We start from the raw sequence: 23,590 nt of genomic DNA, 5'->3' as shown, positions 1-23,590 counted from the left end.
TCAATCAACCTAGGCAACTTTTGAAGCAGAGGAGAATCTCAGGATTAACAGAATGTGTGTCAACAACACAGTAGCAAATCTCTTTTGATGTACTTTCAGGACAAATAATTTAACTTACTTTAGTTAGACAAGGGACAAGAATGATCAGTACTTATTTTGTTTGAAAACTATCACGGCTAGAAGACCCCTACTGTAAGACTGGGTCATGCTTGTCTAGCTCAGACCTTAGACAAGGTACCGAGAAAAAGCCATCATTATATTATCTATCTTTTCACTACATGCACACATTTTTCAAATGTAACCAGTTGTTCACATTTTTAAATAAGAACACTACAGAGTTCACTTTTATACTTACATTTCTTCACAACAGTTTGACATCTTTTCAATAGATGTTGTATCCTATTAAAAATTTAAAAAATTATACTCAGGTATAACAAACTTTTCAAAGCTTTATATCTATTTTATGGGCTTTATTCTATACTTTATGATGTTTTTAATCATATTAAGAGAATATTCTGAAGATATAAACAGTCTACATATAGGTACTAAGAACTCTAAATTATCCATGTACATTGCTGAAATTCCCTTGGAAAAACAGAATCAATATTACCTTGTGCTAAAAAAAAAAAAAGTCAATTACAAACCCCATTCCCCAAATTGTAGGAGTCTCAGTTCATTAAAAAATACCTTTTATTACATTTCCCTTCTGGATAATTCTTTTAAAAGCCTATAGTTAATTCAATTGTCACATGCATTCAAAATTAAATACCAAAATATTAAAGACACTAGTGAACAGAAAACTTTAAAGAGTCAAAAATTGCTACTGGTTATGGATTTCTGTAAACCAACACAAATTCAACAACACAATGTATGTATTTACCATGCTACCACACTATTACTTGAAAAGTAAAGCGAACTGATTAGTATTTAGTAAAAACTGCTTCAAAAGAAACAACAGTCCCTTCATAATAATGCAATTTCTCATTATGTGTTTTCTAAAAGGCTGTTAAGACAAATATATAAGAAAAAGAACTCAATAAAGAGAATTAAGTTTCTAGACATACTAGTCTAATTCATGTTAATGGAAGACATCATTAGACTGAGAAACTGGGATGGATAAGGAATATAGAAATAATTAAAAACACAAGTAACATAATCTTATTTTATATACATATTTACATTTTTTAATTTATATTTTAAAAATACTTTTAAATAGTACAAAAGAAATATATTCTTTTTAAATATACAAAAAAGTTAAGAGTTTTCCTTTTACCCTATTTATTAGCTTCTGCATATATAGCAGGTGGACTGCACTATTAAGCAGTACTACTCATGCAAATATTCCTAACTGCAACTCCAATTCCAAAAACTTCTTTAGATGTGATTGTCTTCCAATACTACTACTAAAAAATACCTTTGCTTCAAAAAATTCTTTAAAAGCAGCTACATGAATGGCTCATAATATTAAATTCTTATGTATGAACAGCTGTCTAACTTCAGTTGGCCCACACACAGGAAAACAAATCTATGTTTTTTTTTTTAGATGACTAGTAACCAATAACAGAGTTTCACTTCCAGATTTGTCAGGAATGTGTGAGGAGGTTGCAGATTAGTTACTCTATATTCACTAATTTCCCTAGCATTTTATGAAATTCATGATATCCAGTGACAATTCGACTCATAATTTAACCTTTCCTAGTTCTATTGCATGCATAATTTGCTCAAAATAATGTTTTACTTTGTGAAAACATAGTCTGCAAATACATGTAAACATTGATTAGAAACTTAGAGGAAAGTTGGGGCTCTGGTTCTATATCTGAAAAAAAAGTGAAGGAAGTAATTTAAATGGGTTCTTAGAATTGGTGGTGACAGGTTATTATGAAACAATTAAGACAGCTTGCACAAAAATATGAAGGAAGAAACAGAAAAGAAATTTAAAACTGTTACGAGAAAAGGTGTATAAATGGCCCTGAATCGCAGGTGTGGATAATATTTGAAACTAGAAACTATTTCAGGATAAGGAAGGCAATTATAAGGTTAAACTATTATAACTGGCTAATAGTACAGGAATTTTTTTACCATGCCTAAACTTACAACTTGATTATAATTCTGAGGAATGTGTTTGTGACAGTAAAAGATCAACTTAAAAGACTTTATATTTAGACTTCCTATGGGGAAAGCTCTTACTTTCAAGTGCTTTTGTTGATATCTTTCTAGAATCTGGTTCAAGAAATAGCAGGAATACTACCTTTCAAGTCATCATAAACAGTTATTCTATCAAAGAATGTAGTGGTTTACCAGGACTTTATGAACAGGATTTGTGGGGCAACCTATAAAGGACTATTTCTTTTCCCCTCTAGAAATGGCAAATGCTTAGCTCTCAGCTATCCAAAATACTATTATAAGAACAATAAATGGCCAAACATGTCACAGAGTTTTTGCACTGGCGTTTATACAACATACTCAGGGCAACAAAAGTTATCAGCTATCATATTCATACACACAATAGAAACAGTAAACTAGAGGAGAGATTACTAGTGAAGGAACGTTGACAGTTACAAGTTATTTTCAAGTGCCAAACTACATTCAATATACTTTTAGTTTTATTTAGGCAGGGAATTGTGGAATATTTCACAGAAAAACTAAAAATAATTTAAATAGATTTTGTTGCAAATAATTCTATTGAACATAAAAGACTCAATACCTTTAGTGACTATCACAAAAGGACCAATAAGATAGTTACTATCTTCAAGGAGTAATAATACAATCTTTTAAATTCCTGCTATATGTAGGACAGCTATCTAGAAAAAATCAAATTCCTCAAGGAATGATAAGGAACACATTTTTATCGAGTGTTGTCTACGATCAAAATACCTTATTTCCAATGAAATATTTATGTCTTGATTATGGTCTAATGATCAAAATAGCCAAGACTTGTGTCAGTCTGCATAAGTGAGATATATGAAAATCCTTTCCTAGTTTAAAAACCAGAAGTTTATTTTCTAAAAAAAAAAGAATAAACTAGAAACAAGCAAGACTTACAGAAATATAGCCCTCATGTATTTTATCAAATATACTTTATCTTCTCCCGATGGCTGACCCTACTCTAAGAAATGATTTTTCAGGTTCAGTCTAAGGAAATATGTTTGACTATAAAAGAATGATGTATCTCTCAACTAATAAGATTATAACTGGAATGAAAAAAAAGTTTCTAATAGGAAGGGAGAAGGAGGTATTATTGCCTATGGGAAAAATTGGGGGTGAGAGAGGTGAAGAGCAAGAATTTATCACCAAACATTTCCTGGTTAACAGATCTGAGTATCTAGTCCTCTTGGGATAGACTGCTTGATGACACAATTCATCCAGCTAACTCACTCTGCCTTGAGTTCATCCTCACCAAGCAACACTTTGCTGTGCACATAGCTGTACAGCAGAGTGTACTGCAGAGTCCTTTGGTACCTGACAGTCGTACATAAGGGAATAAATAGTCACCCTGGTTCATATGACTATCACTTTTGCATCTAGAAGTAAGAGTTACTACTTCTGGGCCTGATTAACCCTGGAAACATTTTCAAAATGGAGTTTCCAGAGCTATCAAAACAAAAGTCTGAGGAAAATAAGAACATTCTGTCAGAAAGAAGACAGTTCAACCTAGCTGCCCGCTCTCATTCATCTTAGTATAGGTCTTCTTGATAGTCTGTACTCTGCTGCACATACCTGACTCAACAACTCTGCTGATTTAACCTGGAGTAAAAAACACTATTAAGGAAAGTTTATTTCAACTAGAGATGATATACCTGTTGGGTCTACTAATAATTTTTGTAATTCTAAAACAGACGTTAGTTGACTTCCTATAATTTCTGATCAACATACAGAGAGCAACTCATTTCACTTTGTATCTTTCATAGCACCAAACCACACAGAAAGTGGGTACTCAATATATGTTTGCAGCATTAAACTAATCGAACATGGACAGAAATAACATTATTTCTTATCTTAATTTTTTTTCAATCCAGAGAGAGAAGACTTCCTCCTAAACTTAGACCTCTCTTATCCTTTGAGGTCAAACTCAATACATTACTCACTTGGAAGAGATAGTTCTTTAAAAATCCATCTTTCACAAAGGATCAGCTATATCTTTTATTAGAGATCTTAAATTCATACAAACATTTAATCAATCATGAAAGCAAACTGAGAAGGCCGTAGATATTACATTTATAGCCACTGAAAATTTCTTTCCAAAAGAATTTCTATACTCCTTTTGTGTGTGCGCTTAGTCGCTCAGTCACGTCCAACTCTTTGTGACCCCATGGGCTGCAGCCTGCCAGGCTCTTCTGTCCATATGGATTCTCCAGGCAAGAATACTGGAGTGGGTAGCCATGTCTTTCTCCAGGGGATCTCCCCAACCCAGGGATCAAACCCAGGTCTCCTGCATTGCAGCTGGATTCTTTACCATCTGAGCCACCAGGGAAATCCAGAATACTGGAGTCAGTAGCCTCTTCCTTCTTCAGGGGGACTTCCCAACCCAGGAATCGAACCAGGGTCTCCTGCATTGCAGCTGGATTCTTTACCAGCTGAGCTACTCAGGTTTTTAATCAGCCTTTTTCTGGCTGTTCAAATACTACTACTAGATTTTTGTAGGAATCAAATGAAGTAATATGTTAGAGCCCTTAATAACTCAATAAATGGCAAACCTAAGTTTTTACTGTAGGACTTGGGAGATATCTCAGTTATATTAGATTGTAACTAGACAAAATTATCTTTAAACAAAAGTGGTTTTCATAATTAAAATGACATGCACTGTGGAAGACTACACAGATAAAATACAATGTCCAAAAGGGACTTATAATCTGGTTGAAAAAATAGGTAGTGAGTATTATACATAAATCATGATTTATTTACTCATTTATTCCTCTATCAAAAATTTAATAAGTACATATTATACAGTAACAAAGAGCTTACAGGCTAGTGACAGTTAAATATAGAAGAAATAATTATACAGAAATATACAAAAGATATCAGAGAGGATGATCAGATATAACAATATATAAGTAAGCCACACTATTTTAAAACAGCTGAAAACTTATGTTTGCAATCAACAATCAACTCAAGGTCAATTACCCTTACATTTTTAATACAAAATTATACTTTTAAGAAGATTTTTTTATCAGTAGAAGATGGGTTAATGTGCCCCTTTGGCTTGGATTTGAGGAGTAAGTAATATAGTGACAGAATGTGACAGAGAAAAACGTAAGAATCACTGTGGAAAAAGATCTACCAAGTTAACTATAAATATAAAGTTCACTGTTTTTTCCAATCCTGTAAGTTGTAAAGTCAGAGTAAAAATTCATGTGGATTCAGAACATGAAACAATAAAGTGGGAAAAATCACAATTAAAAGGGAAACTCATAAATGTTTAGCTTCCTTACCAAAAAAAAAAAGCCATCTACTTAATCACTGAAGCAATAAGTCATGCCTAAAGAAAATTAAAAGGCGCTATTCCTATTTTAAAAAGTACAGAAATAGATCTAAGTTGTTTTAAATGACTTTTAATCTTATCAGAAATAGTTAATTAATTACACTGAGTAAAGAGAGAGGATGTAATATAAATACATTTACACACAGAACAGTTTTATGCTAAAGAGCAATCCAATTCCACACATAATAATCATGATGCTAGGAGGCATTTTTAGAAAGAAAGCTTTTCTATTACTAGGCAATGTAACTTAGTATGTATTTAAACTAATTCTTTTGCTAGAGTGAACCTAGTTTCCATACAGGTCTCTACTGTATCCAAAATTCAAAGAAATATTATAGCCAATACTAGAATATGATACTAAAAGCATATAAGAAGTAACATTTTAAATTTTAATGATTTTTCTAGGTTTTAAAAAGCTACACAGATACTTCCTGTAATATTATAATTAGAAATGCTGTATTAGAAACATATTTTGTTTTTATTAAATGAAAATATAATTCAGAAAGGAAAACAAAATGTTGCACAGAACTCCCTTTATAGAAATGTAAGTGAGCTCAAGGTTCAGCATAATTGGCAATGATATCCATATTTGCAATGCTGATTTAGAGCTGAGTAAACCAAACATAATTTGTACAGAGATTGTACTGAACACTTAATTCATCGCACTGATTCAGGGGATACTTAGCAAAATTTCATTATAAGTCTTAGGACTACATTTTTGGGTATATGTCTAAAAGGCAGGTAAGTTCACTAACTGATGAATAAGAATGCTATTTAATAGATAATCTCATTTAAGCTAATTTAACATTTTGAACATAAGATACTTTTCACTGTAAAACATAATCAAGTTAAAATTAAAGTCACTCCTGCATCTGTGAGTCTATGTTTATTTAGGTAACCATGAGTGAGAATTTAGGGAGGAAAACATTTTCTCCTTTTATTTTGAAAAGCTTTGCTCTAAGCTATCCTCAGTAATTTAAGTAGTGGTCCAAAAATAGTACCTGTGAGACCAAATATAAAAAGCTCAAAATTTTTTTCTTTGGGAACTTAAAGCCTTTTACAAAACTGCAACTAAATATATCTTCCCCAGGATACCCTCAACCTCACAACTGAGAAAAGCACTAAGCTCCAGAGACACCATCAAAAGCTTCAGCTTTTACACAAACTCCACGGTGCCCTGAAAATAAAAATGCGTGTATACAAAACTGAGATAAACTGTCAGAACAGTGTCATGGTATACAATAGCTCACTGTCAGACCCTCACCAGAAGGCGCTGTGCCAGCTGTTACCGGCTTCTTGATTAACTCTCTCCAAGCCCAGTGACTGAAAACATGGCTAATACAATCACCCAGCACTATTAGTATTGGTGCTCATCAGAATGGACATTATTCTTGGCTGTGTGTGAACTACTGCATGGTAAGAAATACTGACAACAGCAATTACACTAATAATATCACTATCCATTTCATTCAGAAACAAACAAAAAGGCTAAATAGTCTAAGTGAGGAATAATTAGAATAATCTGTTCCATAAAGAAAGAATGTTTCAAAGCAACTTTGAAAACACTTTTAACCTCAATATTAATTTTAGTCAAAAGGAGCAAGAATATATATTTAAACCTTGTTTTTTAAAATTAAGTCTAAAATAATCAAAGGTAATCCTTAAAAATTGGGTTTAAGATTAGTCTATTTCATAGAAACATCTGGCTGGGTTGAAATCTTTTAAATGGGAAATGGGATCACAAATCCAGTATTTTTAAATTTAAGTAATTTCTAATTATTTTATCTGGGTCACAGTAATTTGTCTTACTAGGTCTAAAACGACACTGGATTATCATTAACTATGATTAACCTGTTACCTTCTACTATCAGTAAAAAGATGGGATTTTTCTTCTTATACAGGAAGGAAATGTTTTATTTTTCCAAGTAAGGGCCAGATAATGGGGAAAAATTACCAAAAATTAACATGTAGCTTCCTCAAAACTTCAATCTAAACCTAAATAGAGATAGCATTTGTTCTGCTTGTTTGTTGTCTATTTCAAACTATGTAATTACATAATTTCTATAATGAAATGATACTCCTACCAATCTTTTCCAAAAATGTATCTTGGTCTTTGGAGTGCAGGAGTAGGGGAAGGAGAAACACATCAATGGAAGGATTAAATTTACCATGATTCCTTCTCCTCCTTTTCTTTTTTCTGCTACCTGACAAATTCGTCACTACTTTCACATTCTAAAGAGAGATCCATGGATTCTGACAGTGACAAAAAAATGTCCAGATGTGAAATATCCTATAGGTAGTATCAATTTTTTTCATTAAACAGGAGCCATATGTTATAAAGAAAGGAAGCAAAATCTATATTTTAAACTTTAATTTTAACATTAAATCTATTTTAAATACGAATAACTCACTAGATTTAAAATTAAATATTGAATGCATTAACAACTTTATATAATTAAGCCCTAAAGAACCTTAAATCAATGTGGGAAGTAGTGCATTCTGGAAACAAAAAAAAACACAACTTTTTGTCATTAAAAAGAGTGGTACTTGAAGTACCTTATGAGAACCCAGGTAAATGCAATTGAAATTTACTATAATTTTTAAGGATTTAGATTCAAGAGGAAGTACAGTAACTAAAGGTTGGACTAGCAAATGGAATATATAAACAGCAAGCAAATTTTATAAAGAAAGGAAGCAAAAATCTTCATTTTAAACTTTAATTTTAACACTAAATATATTTTAAATACTAATCAATTCATTAGATTTAAAATTAAACAATTAATGCATAACAACTTTATATAATTAAGCCCTAAAGAATCTTATATCAGTGTGGCTAGTTGTGCATTCTGGAAACGAAAAAAATTTTTTTTCTTCAAATAGTGGTACTTGAAGTACACCATGAAAGCCCAGATAAATGCAATTGAAATTTACTTTTTTTTTTTTTCGGGATTTAGATTCAAGAGGAAGTGCAGTGACTAAAGGCTAAACTAGCAAATGGAATGTATTCTGTCTCTTAATATTTGCATTCTTTTTCAAATGTTTCACATATATTTAATTTCTGTACACACGAGAACTGTCTACTATACTATATGTATACAGAAAGAGATGAAACTTTGGGAGAGAGCTTTATTTAACAAATAGAATTTCTACTCAGGGGCTTCCCGGGTAGCTCAGCCAATATCTGCCTGCAGAGCAGGAGACCCGGGTTTGATCCTTGGGTTGGGAAGATCTCCTAGAGAAGGAAATGGCAACCCACTCCAGTATCCTTGCCTGGAAAATACCATGGACAGAAGAGCCAGGCAGGCTGCAGTCTACGGGGTTGCAAAGAGTCTGGCACGACTGAGCAACAAACACATACTCAGTTTTAGAAATGCCACAACCTTAAAACCAACATCCCTATCTTAAGAAAGACAATGAAATGTGGTTCAATATTATAGCAAAAGAGAACATACAATTTGAAAACTAATATTAATGTACTGGTAGTCTGAAACACAGAAGGGAACCTGATACTGTATATCCTTGAAAAAGCATAAATAACTATATATATATATATATATATATATATAACTTTAGGTCCAACTCAGAAGTGAATCAGATATGATAAGTAGTTTTATGTCCAACTCAGAATTGATACAAAAACTTGAGAGCAAAAATTCTTAAATGATCTTAAAGCCTATGCTGCCAAACCCCATTTTCTGAAGCTACTAGGACTGCTTACGTGAGAAGGAAATTGTTACTGTCAGCTATAAGCCTGATGACTCTCAGAAGTAACTTGTAGTCTTAACAGCAATGCTATCAAATGTCCATTTCCAGTCATTAACCATAATAAATTAGGGAAATAAGAGAAACTTCATTTCAGGAAATATAAATACGATTTGGAAAAACTCAAAAGTAGAAATTTAAAAATGCAAGCATAATCTGGCAATTTAGACTCAACTTATGAATGGACTATAAAGTAATAATTATGAATGAGTATAAAGGCAGAGAAAAAAGATTTTATGGGAAGATCTATTCTCGTCCACAGGAATATGATTAATATCACATTATTTATCAACATCATTAGATAAATCACAAGAGATATTAGAAAATATATCAAGCGACTGAATAATAACAAAGGTATACCTAAACAGACATCATCCAATCCATGAATGACCAATAAGCACATTGGTTAAATATCATTAGTGTTAAATATCATTAGTCATCAAGGAAATGTAAATTAAAACAACTGTTTATTATTAAAACCTATAGAACAGTGAAAGTGAAAGAGGAGAGTAAAAAAGTTGGCTTAAAGCTCAACATTCAGAAAACTAAGATCATGGCATCTGGTCCCATCACTTCATGGCAAATAGATGGGGAAACAGTGGACACAGTGGCTGACTTTATTTTTCTGGGCTCCAAAATCACTGCAGATGGTGATTGCATCCATGAAATTAAAAGACATTTGCTCCTTGGAAGGAAAGTTATGACCAACCCAGACAGCATATTGAAAAGCAGAGACATTACTTTGCCAACAAAGGTCCCTCTAGTCAAGGCTATGGTTTTTCCAGTGGTCATGTATGGATGTGAGAGTTGGACTATAAAGAAGGCTGAGTGCTGAAGAATTGATGCTTTTGAACTGTGGTGTTGGAGAAGACTCTTGAGAGTCCCTTGGACTGCAAGGAGATCCAACCAGTCCATCCTAAAGGAGATCAGTCCAGGGTGGTCACTGGAGGGACTGATGTTGAAGCTGAAACTACAATACTTTGGCCACCTGATGAGAAGTGCTGACTCATTTGAAAAGACCCTGATGCTGGGAAAGATTGAGGACAGGAGGAGAAGGGGACGACAGAGGATGAGATGGTTGGATGGCATCACCGACTCAATGGACATGGGTTTGGGTGGACTCCAGGAGTTGGTGATGGACAGGGAGGTCTGCATGCTGTGGTTCATAGGGTCACAAAGAGTCAGACACGACCTAGCGACTGAATTGAACTGAACAGGTGCAATTAAAAGACTGGCAACAATAAATATTGATGAGTATGTAAAGTAACCAGAATTCTCATACACTGTTGGTGAGATTGCAAAATGGTACAATCACTTGGGGAAGAGGCCTGGCAGTTTCTTATGAAATAAAAGATAAACCCATCTCAAGTGACCAGCAATTCTTCTCCTAGATATTTACCCAAGGATATGAAAACGTGTTTCCACAAAAATACTTGAACAAGAACGTTCATAGCATTTTTATTGATAATTACCAAATTATGGAACCAGACCAGTTGTCTATTATAGGATGTATAAACAAATTGTGGTATAGTCATATAATGGAATATATTCGGTAATAAAAAGAAATTATCAGTACATGTAAAATATGGATGAATCAAAAAACATTATGCTGAAAGAAAGAAGACCTAGATAAATGGATACGAGTCAAGTTCTATTACCAATTCTAATCTATGATGGAAAAATAACCAGATTAATGCTGCTTCTTCATAGCACATAGATCTGCTGACAAGAGGCATGAGAGAACGTTCTAGGTTAACGGTAGCAGCTCTGTTGTGAAAGAGGTTTGGGATGCACATGTATGATTTATGCCATTGTATGTAAATCTTGTCTATGATACATTTTGGGTAAATTTACATAAATGGTATGAGTTAAGGGCTCAACTTCATTCTTTTGCATGTGGACACCTAGTTGTCTCAGCAGCATTTGTTGACTTTTCCTTCCCCCACTGAATTTCTGTTCTAGTTACAAGTCCTGTATCGGTACTCATATAAATGGAATCATACAAATCTGTAACCTTTTGTGACTGGTTTCTTTCACTAAGCATAAGGCTCTCTGGGTTCATCCATGTTGTTGTATGCATCATACTTCACCTCTTTTCAAAGCCAAATAATATTCCATTTTATGGACACACCACATTTCATGTATTCATTCATCAGCAGATAGATATGTGGACTGCTTTCAGTTTTGGCCTATTATGACTAATGCTGCTATAAATATTCATGTACAAATTTTTGTGTGAATGTATGTTTCAATTTTCTTGGGTATATACCTAGGAGTGGAATTGCTGAATAAAAGATAATTTAACTTTTTAAAGAACTGTTAGACTATTTTCTAAAGTATACGCACCATTTTACATTCCCACTAGCAGTGTATGATGCCTCTGCATCCTCACCTCTGATATTATCTTTATTATACCCTCCTCGTGGGTGTGAGAGAACTTCCCTGGTGGCTCAGTGGTAAAGAATCCACCTGCCAATATTGGAGACCAGGTTTAATCCCTGGGTCAGGAAGATCCCCTGGAGAAGGCAATGGCAACCCACTCCAGTATTCTTGCCTGGAAAATCCCATGAACAGAGGACCCTGGCAGGCTACAGTCCATGGGACTGCAGAGTCAAATAAGACTTAGCAACTAAAGAACACCAAGGATGCATGAGAAGTGATAACCTATTTATGCTTTTCATTTTCATTTCCCTGATGACTTATGATGTTGAACATCTTTTCATGTATTTATTGTCCATTTGTACCTTCTCTGAAGAAATGCCATTCACATCCCTTCCTCATGCTTTAATTAGGTTATCTTTTCATTACTGAGTTGTTTTTTTAATCCATTCTAGATACAAGTCCCTTATCAGATATGTGACGTGCAAATACTTTCTCCCATTATGCGAGCTGTCCTTTCATTTTCTTGCTAGAGTCCTTGGAAGTTCAAAAGTTTACAGTTTTAAGTCCAAATTAGTCTTATTTTTCTCTGCACTTTTGGTGTAATATCTAGGATATTATTTCCTACTCTAAGATTTACCTCTGCCTAATCCTACATTTTCTTCTAAGAGTTACATAATGTTAGACCTTCCATTTAGGTCTCTGATCCATTCTGAGTTAATCTGTATACGGTAATTACATATAATGGAAATAAGGGCCCAACTTCATTCTTTTCCATGTGGATACCGAGTTGTTACAGTAGCATTTGTTGAAAAGACTTTTTTCTTTCCACCACTGAATAATCTTGCTACTCTTGTTGAAAACTGATTGACCATATAGATATATGTTTATATGTCTGGACTCTCGATTCTGCTTCATCTATCCTTATGCCGGCACTACACTTTCTCGATTACTGCTGCTTTATGTTAAATTCTGATGCATTTTCTTCACTGAATATATTCTAGTAAACACTTAAGCTTTTACACATAATATGTTATATATAATAATGAGAATCTTTTTTAATATACATGTTTCACATGTAATATACACACATGTGAAAAAAATACTATCTATAGGTTGGCCAAAAGGGTTATGCATTTTAAATTCTGATAGACACTGACAATCTGACCTTCAAAAACTTTATACTAATTTATACCCCCACCAATAACAAATGAGAAAGCCTATTTACATCTGAAATGCAGTGTATTTCCAAACGTTTTGGGGAAGTTTGTTTTTTTTTCTTGTTTTGTTTTTCTCAGTGTTATTTTTCACATTTTTAAAATCTTTTCTGTTGTGACAAGTCCATTTTGGCTAATAAACACATGCAAAAAAAAAGCCCTTTACTTACTAATAAAATGTTTATATCTGCAACTCTATTTTTTGGAACTTACCTTAAATTAGTAGTTAAAAGAGAAAAACAGAGATGTTCAAAGAGCTATTTGTAATATAGAGAAAAAACTGCATAGTAGATACTGATCAACAGAAAAATGATTAGTTAAAATATGATGTAGTCACTAAACAGTGTATCAAACTATTAAAAACTATAAACATGAAGTTTGTAGCCAAATAAAACTACTTTAAGCTAATTTTTAAAAGCAGGATACAAAATTATATGTACATTCTGTACACTGATTATAACTACTTTATAATTACACAGGCATACAAAAATGGTACTGTATAAATGACTATGGGTAAGTTTCTCTTTAATTTCTAAACTTTTTGTAACTTTTTAGAATTAAGTTCATAATTAGGACATATGTTCATAAATATATTACATTAAAAACATACTTACTGTGATGATGCCAATTAGTTGAGTATAAAATAGTCCAGTTATTCCAACTAACATTGTAATGCCCATAAAGGCAGCTAGTCTCATTATGGCCAGTTCATGTCTAACAACAAAGAGGTCCTGTAAGAAAAAGAAAGTCTTAAAAACAATTCAAAAATTACTTACAATTGCAATAATAGTCAAGAACTGAGCCATAACAATTTCCCTTATCTTAAAAGAACTACACTCCCCATTTATGAGTTTATTCCACTTTATGAATATATAAATATCTGAAATTATCAAAACTAATTGTTTGTAGTTCACAGTAGCAAGCTGAAAAACAGGATTTTACTACTCTATTATCACATAAAAACTCAATCCTAAAGTTGCAAATTACCCATGCTCATTTGGAGCAAAAAATAAAACATTCTTCAAAAATCAAGAAAAAAAAACAAACAGATGGTGCACAATCTCTGGGTCAACAAACAAAAATTTTATTATGGCACTGGTAAAAAGCTTGAATGCACAAGTCTGATTCATAATATTAAAGTTCAAGTGGCCAAGATACCTAGAGATTATGTATTTTAGTCAAAATGAGAGGAACACACAATCAACAGGATCACATGAACAGCTCTCCTCAATCTCCCCTCATTCATTCATTCACTCATCCAACTACCACTGCCAAGCACTGAGCTATGTAGGATAAATGTAAAAATGATAAAGGTATGGTCTGTGCCCTCAAGAAGTGTGCAATTTATTCACAGAAAGAAGCTGGCTTTGCAAAACCCCAGAACAGTAAGATATATATTTTAACAGGAATGTGTGCACAGAGGACAGGAGAAACAAAGAGGGATGCCTAGACTGGAAGGTTAGACAGAGAAAAGCTGTGAGGGAAAACTGATTCTCCAGCCCAGGGCATGAAGAAGAGAGTCTTGAAAGTGATCCAAAGAAACTGTGGCAGGAGGTCAGGAAAACAAGGAGAAGCCATTTAATTTACCCTCACAGTTCTTTCATTCTCTCTCCCTCCTCTGGATAGACTAGTCCAGTCAAGGGAGACAAAAGAACAAAGACTTCTGGAAGCCTGTTGCTGCGAAGCTTTGGCATAAAAAAGTCAGGGTGGATAAAAAGCAACAAAGGAATGGGAAGGACCCCAAAACATAACCATCCACATGCTTTTTTAATACTGATTCAGGTTAGGGCTTAACAGTACTCTGGTGGCAATACGAGAAACAGGGAGGTCACTGAACATAATGATCTTGTTTGAAACAAAAGAACTGATGCTCTTCTATGTACCACAGGGATCATCCGCCAGGCTCAAGCACAACTCTGAGGCCACACTCAAACCACCCAGTTTATTAGCCGGGAAGAAATTAAAATTCACCAAGACACTTAAGATGTTACGTAATAGTCACATATTAGGCAGTCATTTCAAAACTTGAGTAAAAAGAGAACAGAGAATCCCTACAAAACATGTAAAGAGGAAAAGATGGGGCTATAAATGACACCACGAATTCAGTACAGTAAGCTCTTCTACAATGCTTTTTCAAAGCACAAATATGCTCCAATATGACTGATACATTAAGCAACAATTTGACCATAGCAAGGCTCTTGTGTTTGTTTATATGTGATTTTATCTGCAAGAAACCCAAGATGAACAATAAAATCTTCACCCAAGCCATACTGGAATACACAAAATATACACTGTCAAACATTTACCAGCTACCTCAACTTGTCATAAGTGTTATAAGTCACATTCATCCACACCTGGTATTAAATTTTCCCTCCAATTTCACATGACTCTCCTCCCATCACTTGTAATAACTCACATAAGGCAACCCTTCTGGATACCCACTTCCACGAGAAAATTTTAGGTCTCTTCTAAGGTAAAATGCAATGTTCCTTACAGCATATCTTAACTAGTTAACATGTAAGACCATGCTGCTATTTTTATTAGGTGTTCTTTTTAAGTGTCACTGACAAGGTTTTTTAATATTTTCATTTCTCTGCATAACCCCTATGGTTTTCTTTGAATGATTTTGCATAGTGGGGCAAACTTTAGGAATTCACACATTGTGCTATGTAGAGCTTACCCTAATAAAAAAAATACGGTCCCCAATTTACAATGGTTCACCTTATGACTTTTTGACTTTAAGATAGCGCAACTTCAGATATTTTCAATTTAGGATGTGTTTATCATGATGTATCCCACTGTAAGTCAAGGAAAATCTGTGACACATGTAACCAAATAAAATTCATCCTCTTTTTCCCCAGTGAAAAGATTAAAAAATTCTCTGCCAACTAGAATTTATACCTCTTAGGGATGAAGATGAGACTATAAAAGATCTATTTAAAATTACATTTATCCACTTGCTGCTGCTGCTAAGTCACTTCAGTCGTGTCTGACTCTGTGTGACCCCAAAGATGGCAGCCTACCAGGCTCCCCCGTCCCTGGGATTCTGCAGGCAAGAACAATGGAGTGGGTTGCCATTTCCTTCTCCAAGGCATGAAAGTGAAAAGTGAAAGGGAAGTCGCTCAGTTGTGTCTGACTCTTCGCGACCCCATGGACTGCAGCCTATCAGGCTCCTCTGTCCATAGGATTTTCCAGGCAAGAGTACTGGAGTGGGGTGCCTCGCCTTCTCCGATTTATCCACTTAGATATACATTTATTATTAAGAGTATTTGTGTAAAATAGTAAAATAATTCAGAAGTTGCTTTTTATCACTCTTTTTCAAAAAACGTATTTCAATTTTATACACACATAATTAACATTAGTACTAAATCCATATTTTGAGGCATTTAACACACATCTCCAGAGCACAACATCTTTACTTCTATCTTCGATTTTTCTTTCTTTCTTTTTTTTTTTTTAGATACAGTACTTTTGAATCCAAAAATTGGCTTGGGAAATTTTATCTAAATCACAAGTACCCATTTGCTATTTAAAGCTTTACTACATAATCACTGTTAAGGCTGAATTACGGCTCTCCAAAAACTTGTATGTTGAAGTCCTCATCCCACCTCATCTTCAGTACTTCAGAATGTGACTGTATTTGGAGAAAAGGCCTTTAGAGAGCAGATGAAGTTAAAATGGGACGCTTAGGGCGGGCACTAATCCAATCTGACGAGGACCCTTATTAAGAAGAGGGAACTGAGAGACACAGGGAGACACCGTACGTGTTGCAGCACAGAGGCGAGACCATGCGAGGGCACAGCAACAGGGGGCCACCTGCAGAAAGGCCTCCAGCGGAGCCAGAACTGCAGACGTCCTGATCCTGGATTCCCAGGCTCCGGGAGTATGAGAAAACGTCTTTCTGTTGCTTGTGTCCCCCCGTCTGTGGGAAACTGTATCAGCCCTAGAAAACTAACAATACAGTAACTGTGTTTACAGTTTTCATTTCTTCCCATTTTTGTTAAGAAATGTGTTTATACATAGATGAACACAGAAAACACAAGTTCGGTTCAGAGAGAAGAACGCGGACATCTGCGAACGTGCACAGGCGTCCTCACTGCAGGCTCTTTGCCGTCACATCCAACCCCTCACCCCAACTTAAGGGAAAGGCTACTGAGTGGCTCTTCAGACCGTTCCGACGCTACGTTTCTGTTGCTTATTATAATACCTTTCCATACTCTGAGTCTACTTTTTCATTCTCTTTATGGCAACTTTTGATAACCCCACATTCTTAATGTAGTCCAATTCATCAATCTTTTCTTTTAGTGCTTTTTGTTTTGTATTTAGGAAATCTTTCCCAATCCTGAGGTGATAATGACATTCTCCTATATCATCTTCTAAAGCTTTTAAAAGCTTTATAATTTTGCCTTTCATATGTGGGTCACTAATCCACGTGGAACTCATTTTTGTACACAGAGAAATACATGGTTCTGAATTTACTTTTATTGTATGGATACTCAATAGTCCCAGGATGGTTTATTTAAAAAGCTGGCCTTTCCTCAGTGATCAGAGGTCAAGTCTCCATACATGAATGAGTCTGATGTGGGCTCTTCTATTCAGCTTTCTTGGTTTATGTGTTTATCCCAATACTAGTGAGCACATCTTTGTTACCATGGCTTTGTACTAACTCTCCATATCTAGGTGGCCAAATTATCCCAACTTGTTCTTTTTCAAGAATATCTTGTTATGGGGTTAAGAGACACAAACTACTAAGTATTAAATAGATAAGCAACAAGGATATATTGTTCAGGACAGGGAAATTCAGCCTTTGTATTGTTATAAATTTAAATGGAATATAATCTATAAAATATTGAATCACTAAGTGTGTTACATCTGAAAATAAGATATTATGGTACATCAAGTATACTTCAATTAAAAAAAGAATTACTGGTTATTCTAAATACACCTGACCGTTGAACAACACAGGGGTTAATCTGTATGTAATTCATAGTAGGCAATCAGTACCCACAGCTCCTCAGCATCAGGAGATTCAACCAACCGCTGGAGTAGTTACTACTGAAAATACACACAGGCAGGCAGTCCTGCATAGTTCCAATCTGTGTTGTCCAACGGCCAACTGTAATTTATATTTGCATAATAACTTCTGAACCAGATTTAAGTTATGACACACACACTCAGACACACACACCTGACATATTCTCTCCACCGAGTCACAATTTTCCCCTGGAGGTCTTGTGCTTCTTCTAGTCACATTTCCTTCAGGAACTTCCTGTTTCTTGATTCAATTATAAATAGTTCTGCTATTAATTCCACTGTCTAAAGCACTGCTGGCTGGCATTTAGAAGTAAAACTGATTTTTAAAAATATTTTATTAAGAGTCACACTTCTTAAACTTTCTTTTAAAATCCCAAAGAATCTTTGAATATATTATTTACACCATCATGCCATCATGACTTTTACATATTTACACAAGAGTAACGATGGGCTGATTTATTTCAGCAGTTAGTACTGTTTCCTTCTTCTTCTTGCCTCACTGTATAGACTATAATTTCTAGCATTGTGTTTCATAACAATGGTTACGGGGTCACAGAGGCATCAATACCTTGTCCTGCAACTTGGAGGTCAACATTTTATCATTAAACAAGCTACAGCTACTGTGTTGTGTTCTGTGTGTGGTTTTGGTTGTTGGTTTGTTTTGGAACCATTTATCTCACTCAAAAAGCTCTCTAGTTCTAGTTTGCTAAGAGTTTATACATGAATGGAGGTTGAATTGTATCTTCTTCTTCATACACTGATATATGTAGTCTTCATACACCTGGGGATCTTCCCTAATCTGTTAGTGTGATAAAGTATACTGATGGATTTTCTAGTGTAAAAATAACCTTTCATTCCTAAGATAAACTTAACTTGTCCAGGCTGGTTATATATAACCAGATACAGTTGGCTAAAATTTTGTTTAGGGATTGTTTATCTATGTTCATAATCAGAGTAGTCTAATTTTCTTTCTTTTTCTTATTATCTTTGATAGGTTACATATCCAACATATGTTATACACAAAAATAAGTTGGGGAGAGTTTTCTCTTTACCTATTATTTTAATAAGTTTGCATAAGACTGGAATTATTGTTCCCTTTCATACATGACAGAGTTACAACTCACTGGTAAATGTGTGAATATTCTTTTCAGAAAAAGTTTTAACTACTCACTCATCATCATTGGATTACCTATGTTTCCAGATTCTTCCTGCGGCTATACTATGTTTACGATCAGGAAACTCAGTAATGTACAGATGTCAATTATCCAAACTGATGTATAGAATTAATACAATCCCAATAAAATTCCCCCACCAATAGAGTCCTACTGGTAGGAGTTTTTCACTTTCTTTTGATTTGTAAACTGCCAAGTAAGCGGTTTCTAAATTTCACTGGAAAAATAAAGGCAAAGGACAGCACAGCACTCCTATATAAAAAGCACAAGGGGAGGATTTGTTCTCCTGCATGCATCCTCAGTAGGGGCAGTACTGCCCCCAGGAGAGAGAAAATTGGTTCCTGGAGGATAAAAAATCTTAGCTATTACAGTGATTTGTGGCTGTCCAAAATCAGTCCTACCTGATAAAATCTTATTCCTTTAGTATTTAACTTCACAGAGAGAAGAGGAGAAAGCGTCTAAAAAGGCTCCTGAGGGAAACAGAAATAATGGAAATAAAAAGGCTGAGAAACACCCCTACACTATAGAACAAGATTTCTTATAAAACAACAGTTGTGGATTTTCCTGGTAGCACAGTGGATAAGAATCCACCTGCCAAAGCGGGTGACAGAGATTCCATCCCTGGTCCAGGAAGACTCCATGTGCCATGGAGCACCTACCCAATGTGCCACAACCACAGGCCCTTGCTCGGGGTCCACAGCCACTACTACTGAAGCCATGCTCTTAGAGCCTATGCTCTGCAACAAGATAAGCCACCGCGATGAAAAGCCCACACCCAGCAGCTAGAGAGTGGCCCCTACTCACCACAACTAGAGAAAGCCTGTGCACAACCACAGAGACCCGGTGTAGCCAAAAATAAATAAATATTTTGTATTTTAAAAAGCCCTAAAAAAAAAAAAAAACCAGTTGTAACACATGATATTGTACATGAGGTGGTGACCAAAACCATCCCCAAGAAAAAGAAATGCAAAAAGACAAAGGGGTTCTCTGAGGAGGCCTTACAAATAGCTGAGAAAAGAAGGGAAGTGAAAGGCAAAGGAGAAAGGGAAAGATATACCCACCTGAATGAAGACTTCTAGAGAAATCAAGGAGAGAAAAGAAAGCCTTCTTAAGTGAACAATGCAAAGAAATAGAGGAAAACTACAGAATGGGAAAGACTAGAGATCTCTTCCAGAAAATTGTAGATACCAAGAGAACATTTCATTCAAGGATGGGCACAATAAAGGACACAAACAGTATGGACCTAACAGAAGCAGAAGATATTAACAAGACGGGGCAAGAATACACAGAAGAACTTTACAAAAAAGATCTTAATGACCTGGATAACCATGATGGTGTGATCACTCACCTAGAGCCAAACACCCTGGACTGCGAAGTTAAGTGGGCCTTAGGAAACATCAGTACAAACAAAGCTAGTAGAGGTAATGGAATTCCAGCTGAGCTATTGCAAATCCTAAAAGACGAGATGCTGTTAAGTGCTGCACTCAATATGCCACCAAATTTGGAAAACTCAGCAGTGTCCACAGGGCTGGAAAACGTCAGTTCTCATTCCAATCCCAAAGAAGGGCAATGCCAAAGAATGTTAAAACTATCATACAATTGTACTCATTTCACATGCTAGCAAGGTAATGAATGCTCAAAACCCTTCAAACCAGGCTTTAACATTACATGAACTGAGAAATTCCAGATGTAAAAGCTGGATTTTGAAAGGGCAGAGGAACCAGAGATCAAATTACCAACATCTACTGGGTCATGGAGAAAAGCAAGGTAATTCCAAGAAAACATCTAGCTTGGCTTCACTAACTATGTGAAAGCCTTTAACTGCGTGGATCTCAACAAACTGTGCAAAATTCTTAAACGGATAGAAATACCAGACCATCTTCTCTGTCTCCTGAGAAACCTGTATGCAGGTCAAGAAGCAACAGTTAGAACCAGACGTGGAACAATGAACGGACTGGATGAAAACTGGGAAAGGAGTGCGTCACGGCTGCATACTGTCACCCTGCTTATTTAACTCACATGCAGAGTACATCACCTGAAATACCAGGCTGGGTGACTCACAGACTAGAATCAAGACTGCAGGGAGAACTATCAGCAATCTCAGATATGCAGATGACACCACTCCAAAGGCAGAAAGCAAAGAAGAACTAAAGAGTCTCTTGATGAGGGTGAAAGAGGAAAGTGAAAAAGCTGGCTCAACATTCAAAAAACCAAGATCATGGCATCCAGTCCCATCACTTCATGGCAAACAGAAGGGGAAAAAGTGGAAACAGTGACAAATTTTATTTTCTTGGGCTCCAAAATCACTGTTGATGACTACAACCACTAAATTAAAAGACGCTCACTCCTTGAAAGAAAAGTTATGACAAAACCAGACAGTATATTAAAAAAGCAGAGCTGTCCCTTGGCCTACAAAGGTCTGTATAGTCAAAGCTACAGTTTTTCCAGTAGTCACATATGGCTGTGACAGTTGGACCATAAAGAAGGCCGAGTGCTAAAGAATTGATGCTTTCGAACTGTGGTGCTGGAGAAGACTGAAACTAGAGCACTTTCTAACACCATACACAAAAATAAACTCAAATTGGATTAAAGATCTAAACGTTTAAGACCAGAAACTATAAAACCCCTAGAGGAGAACATACGCAAAACACTCTCCGAGAGTCCCTTGGACAGCAAGATCAAACCAGTCAAAGCTAAAGGAAATCAACCCTGAATATTCGCTGGAAGGACTGATGCTGAAGCTCCAATACTATGGCCACCTGTCGTGAAGAGCCGCCTCATTGAAAAGATTGAAGGTAGGAAGAGAAAAGGATGACAGAGGATGAGATGGTTGGATGGCATCACAGACTTAATGGACATGAGTTTGAGCAAACTCCACAAGCTAGCATAGGATGGGGAAGCCTGGCGTGCTGCAGTCCATGGGGCTGCAAAGAGTCGGACATGACTGAGCACGGGGCTTTGTCTTAAGATCTCTTTTCTTGTCTATCTATACTCACTCCCTAGAAAACCTCCTATCAGGTTCCATGGCTTTAAACGCCATCTTTATACTAAAGGCCCCAAACTTATATATCTAGCTCACACCACTCTACTGAAATCCAGACTTCTATATCTTAACATCTATATCTTAACATCTATATGTCTACTTAACATCTGTTCTTGAATACTGAATTGGTACCTCAACAGATACAAAATTTTTTAACTTTTTCCTAAAATTTAGTCTTCCTCCAGGTTCCTCCCTCTCAGTAAATGGTATCTCTATTCTTCCAGTTCAGGACATAAAACCTTGCAGTCATACTTAGCTTGTCACTTGCTATCTCATATCCCACATGCAAATCATCTCCAAATCCTGTTCACTCTTAAACTATAAGGCACCACTTTTCAACACTTCCACTATTCCCTATGCACTGTCATCTTGTTGGGACTGTATTTTAACAGTTTAGTAATTGATCTTTTTGTTGCCATCATTGTCCCTAAATTTATTCTTCCTAGCAATCAGTTTTCCTTCTAAAATGTAAATGAGCTTGTGTAATTTTGCTAAAAATCCTTCAATAGATTCCAAAGTCCCAATATTTAAATTAAACCTCCTGACAAAACAAAGTCTCGCCTCCAATCCCAGCTCTCACTTCTCTCAGTTATCTCCTACTACTGTTGCCCTACCTCTTTCCACTCAGATACACTGGCCTCCTTACTGTACCTTGAAAATATCAAGCATGCTCCCACCTCACATTCTTGGCATGGGATCTTTCCTCTCTCTGGAATGCTCTTCCTCCCAGTATCAGTGACATGCTTGAGTTTCCAATCTCTGCTCCAGTGTCAATATGAGAAAGGCCTCCTGTGACTGTATCAGCATTACTTTCTATCCCTTACCCACTTTTATTATACATTTCATAATACTAACCTTGTATACCATATATTTGCTTATCACCTGGCTCCTCCAATTAGGATGTAGGCTCCTTAATTCATGAACTTTACTGTGGTCTCACTGCATCTGCAGAGCCTAGAAGAGGCACCGTGCACAGAGAAGACGCTCGACAAATATTTTTTAAATGATTCATGAGTGTTCTTCAAAATTTTTGAAAATAAACAACTGTTTTACAAAGAAAACTTTACATCCAAAGTGGTAATAGTCTTAATTAGTAGAAAGCAATTTTATTTATAACTATTATTTGTGAGTTACTTTCTGGCTTTTTTTTTTTTTTTCCCCCGCTGGCCCGGGATGTGGGATCTTAGTTCCCCAACCAAGGATCAAACCTGTGCCCCCTGCAGTGGAAGCACGTAGTCTTAACTGCTGGACCACCACAGAAGTCCCTGTTTTCTGTGTTTTTATGAGACTAGCCTGAAAATTAACATTAGAGGTATTTGTGATCTTTCTGCCACTGTGAAGGGGTTTGTCAGCCTCCACATTACTGCGCTTTGTGCCAATTCATCCTCTTTTGTAAGGGATGGCACTATGCATTGCAGGACATTTAGCAGCATCCCTGCTAAATGCCCGTAGCACTCTCCCAGTTGTGACAATCACAAGTATCTCCAGATATCCTTATCAAACT

General features: G+C 35.6%; 1 protein-coding gene across 5 annotated transcripts in view; it reads right to left on the bottom strand.

The window, feature by feature from the left end:
- LOC120860240 (palmitoyltransferase ZDHHC21) overlaps positions 1-23,590 on the bottom strand; it is a 71,167-nt gene that overhangs the window by 8,347 nt on the left and 39,230 nt on the right. For all 5 annotated transcript variants that reach the window (XM_040236030.1, XM_040236032.1, XM_040236031.1 and 2 more), the window contains 2 exons: positions 13,452-13,568; positions 356-399 (listed from right to left, as the gene is read on the bottom strand). In XM_040236030.1, the coding sequence (XP_040091964.1) occupies positions 356-399; positions 13,452-13,568 (161 nt within the window). The remainder of the gene's footprint in view (positions 1-355; positions 400-13,451; positions 13,569-23,590) is intronic.

This window comes from Oryx dammah, unplaced genomic scaffold (assembly GCF_014754425.2).
Source record: "Oryx dammah isolate SB20612 unplaced genomic scaffold, SCBI_Odam_1.1 HiC_scaffold_11050, whole genome shotgun sequence".
In the NCBI taxonomy this organism is placed as follows: domain Eukaryota; kingdom Metazoa; phylum Chordata; class Mammalia; order Artiodactyla; family Bovidae; genus Oryx; species Oryx dammah.
The sequence above is the reverse complement of the archived record's forward strand: the minus strand, read 5'-3'. Positions and strand labels throughout refer to the sequence as shown.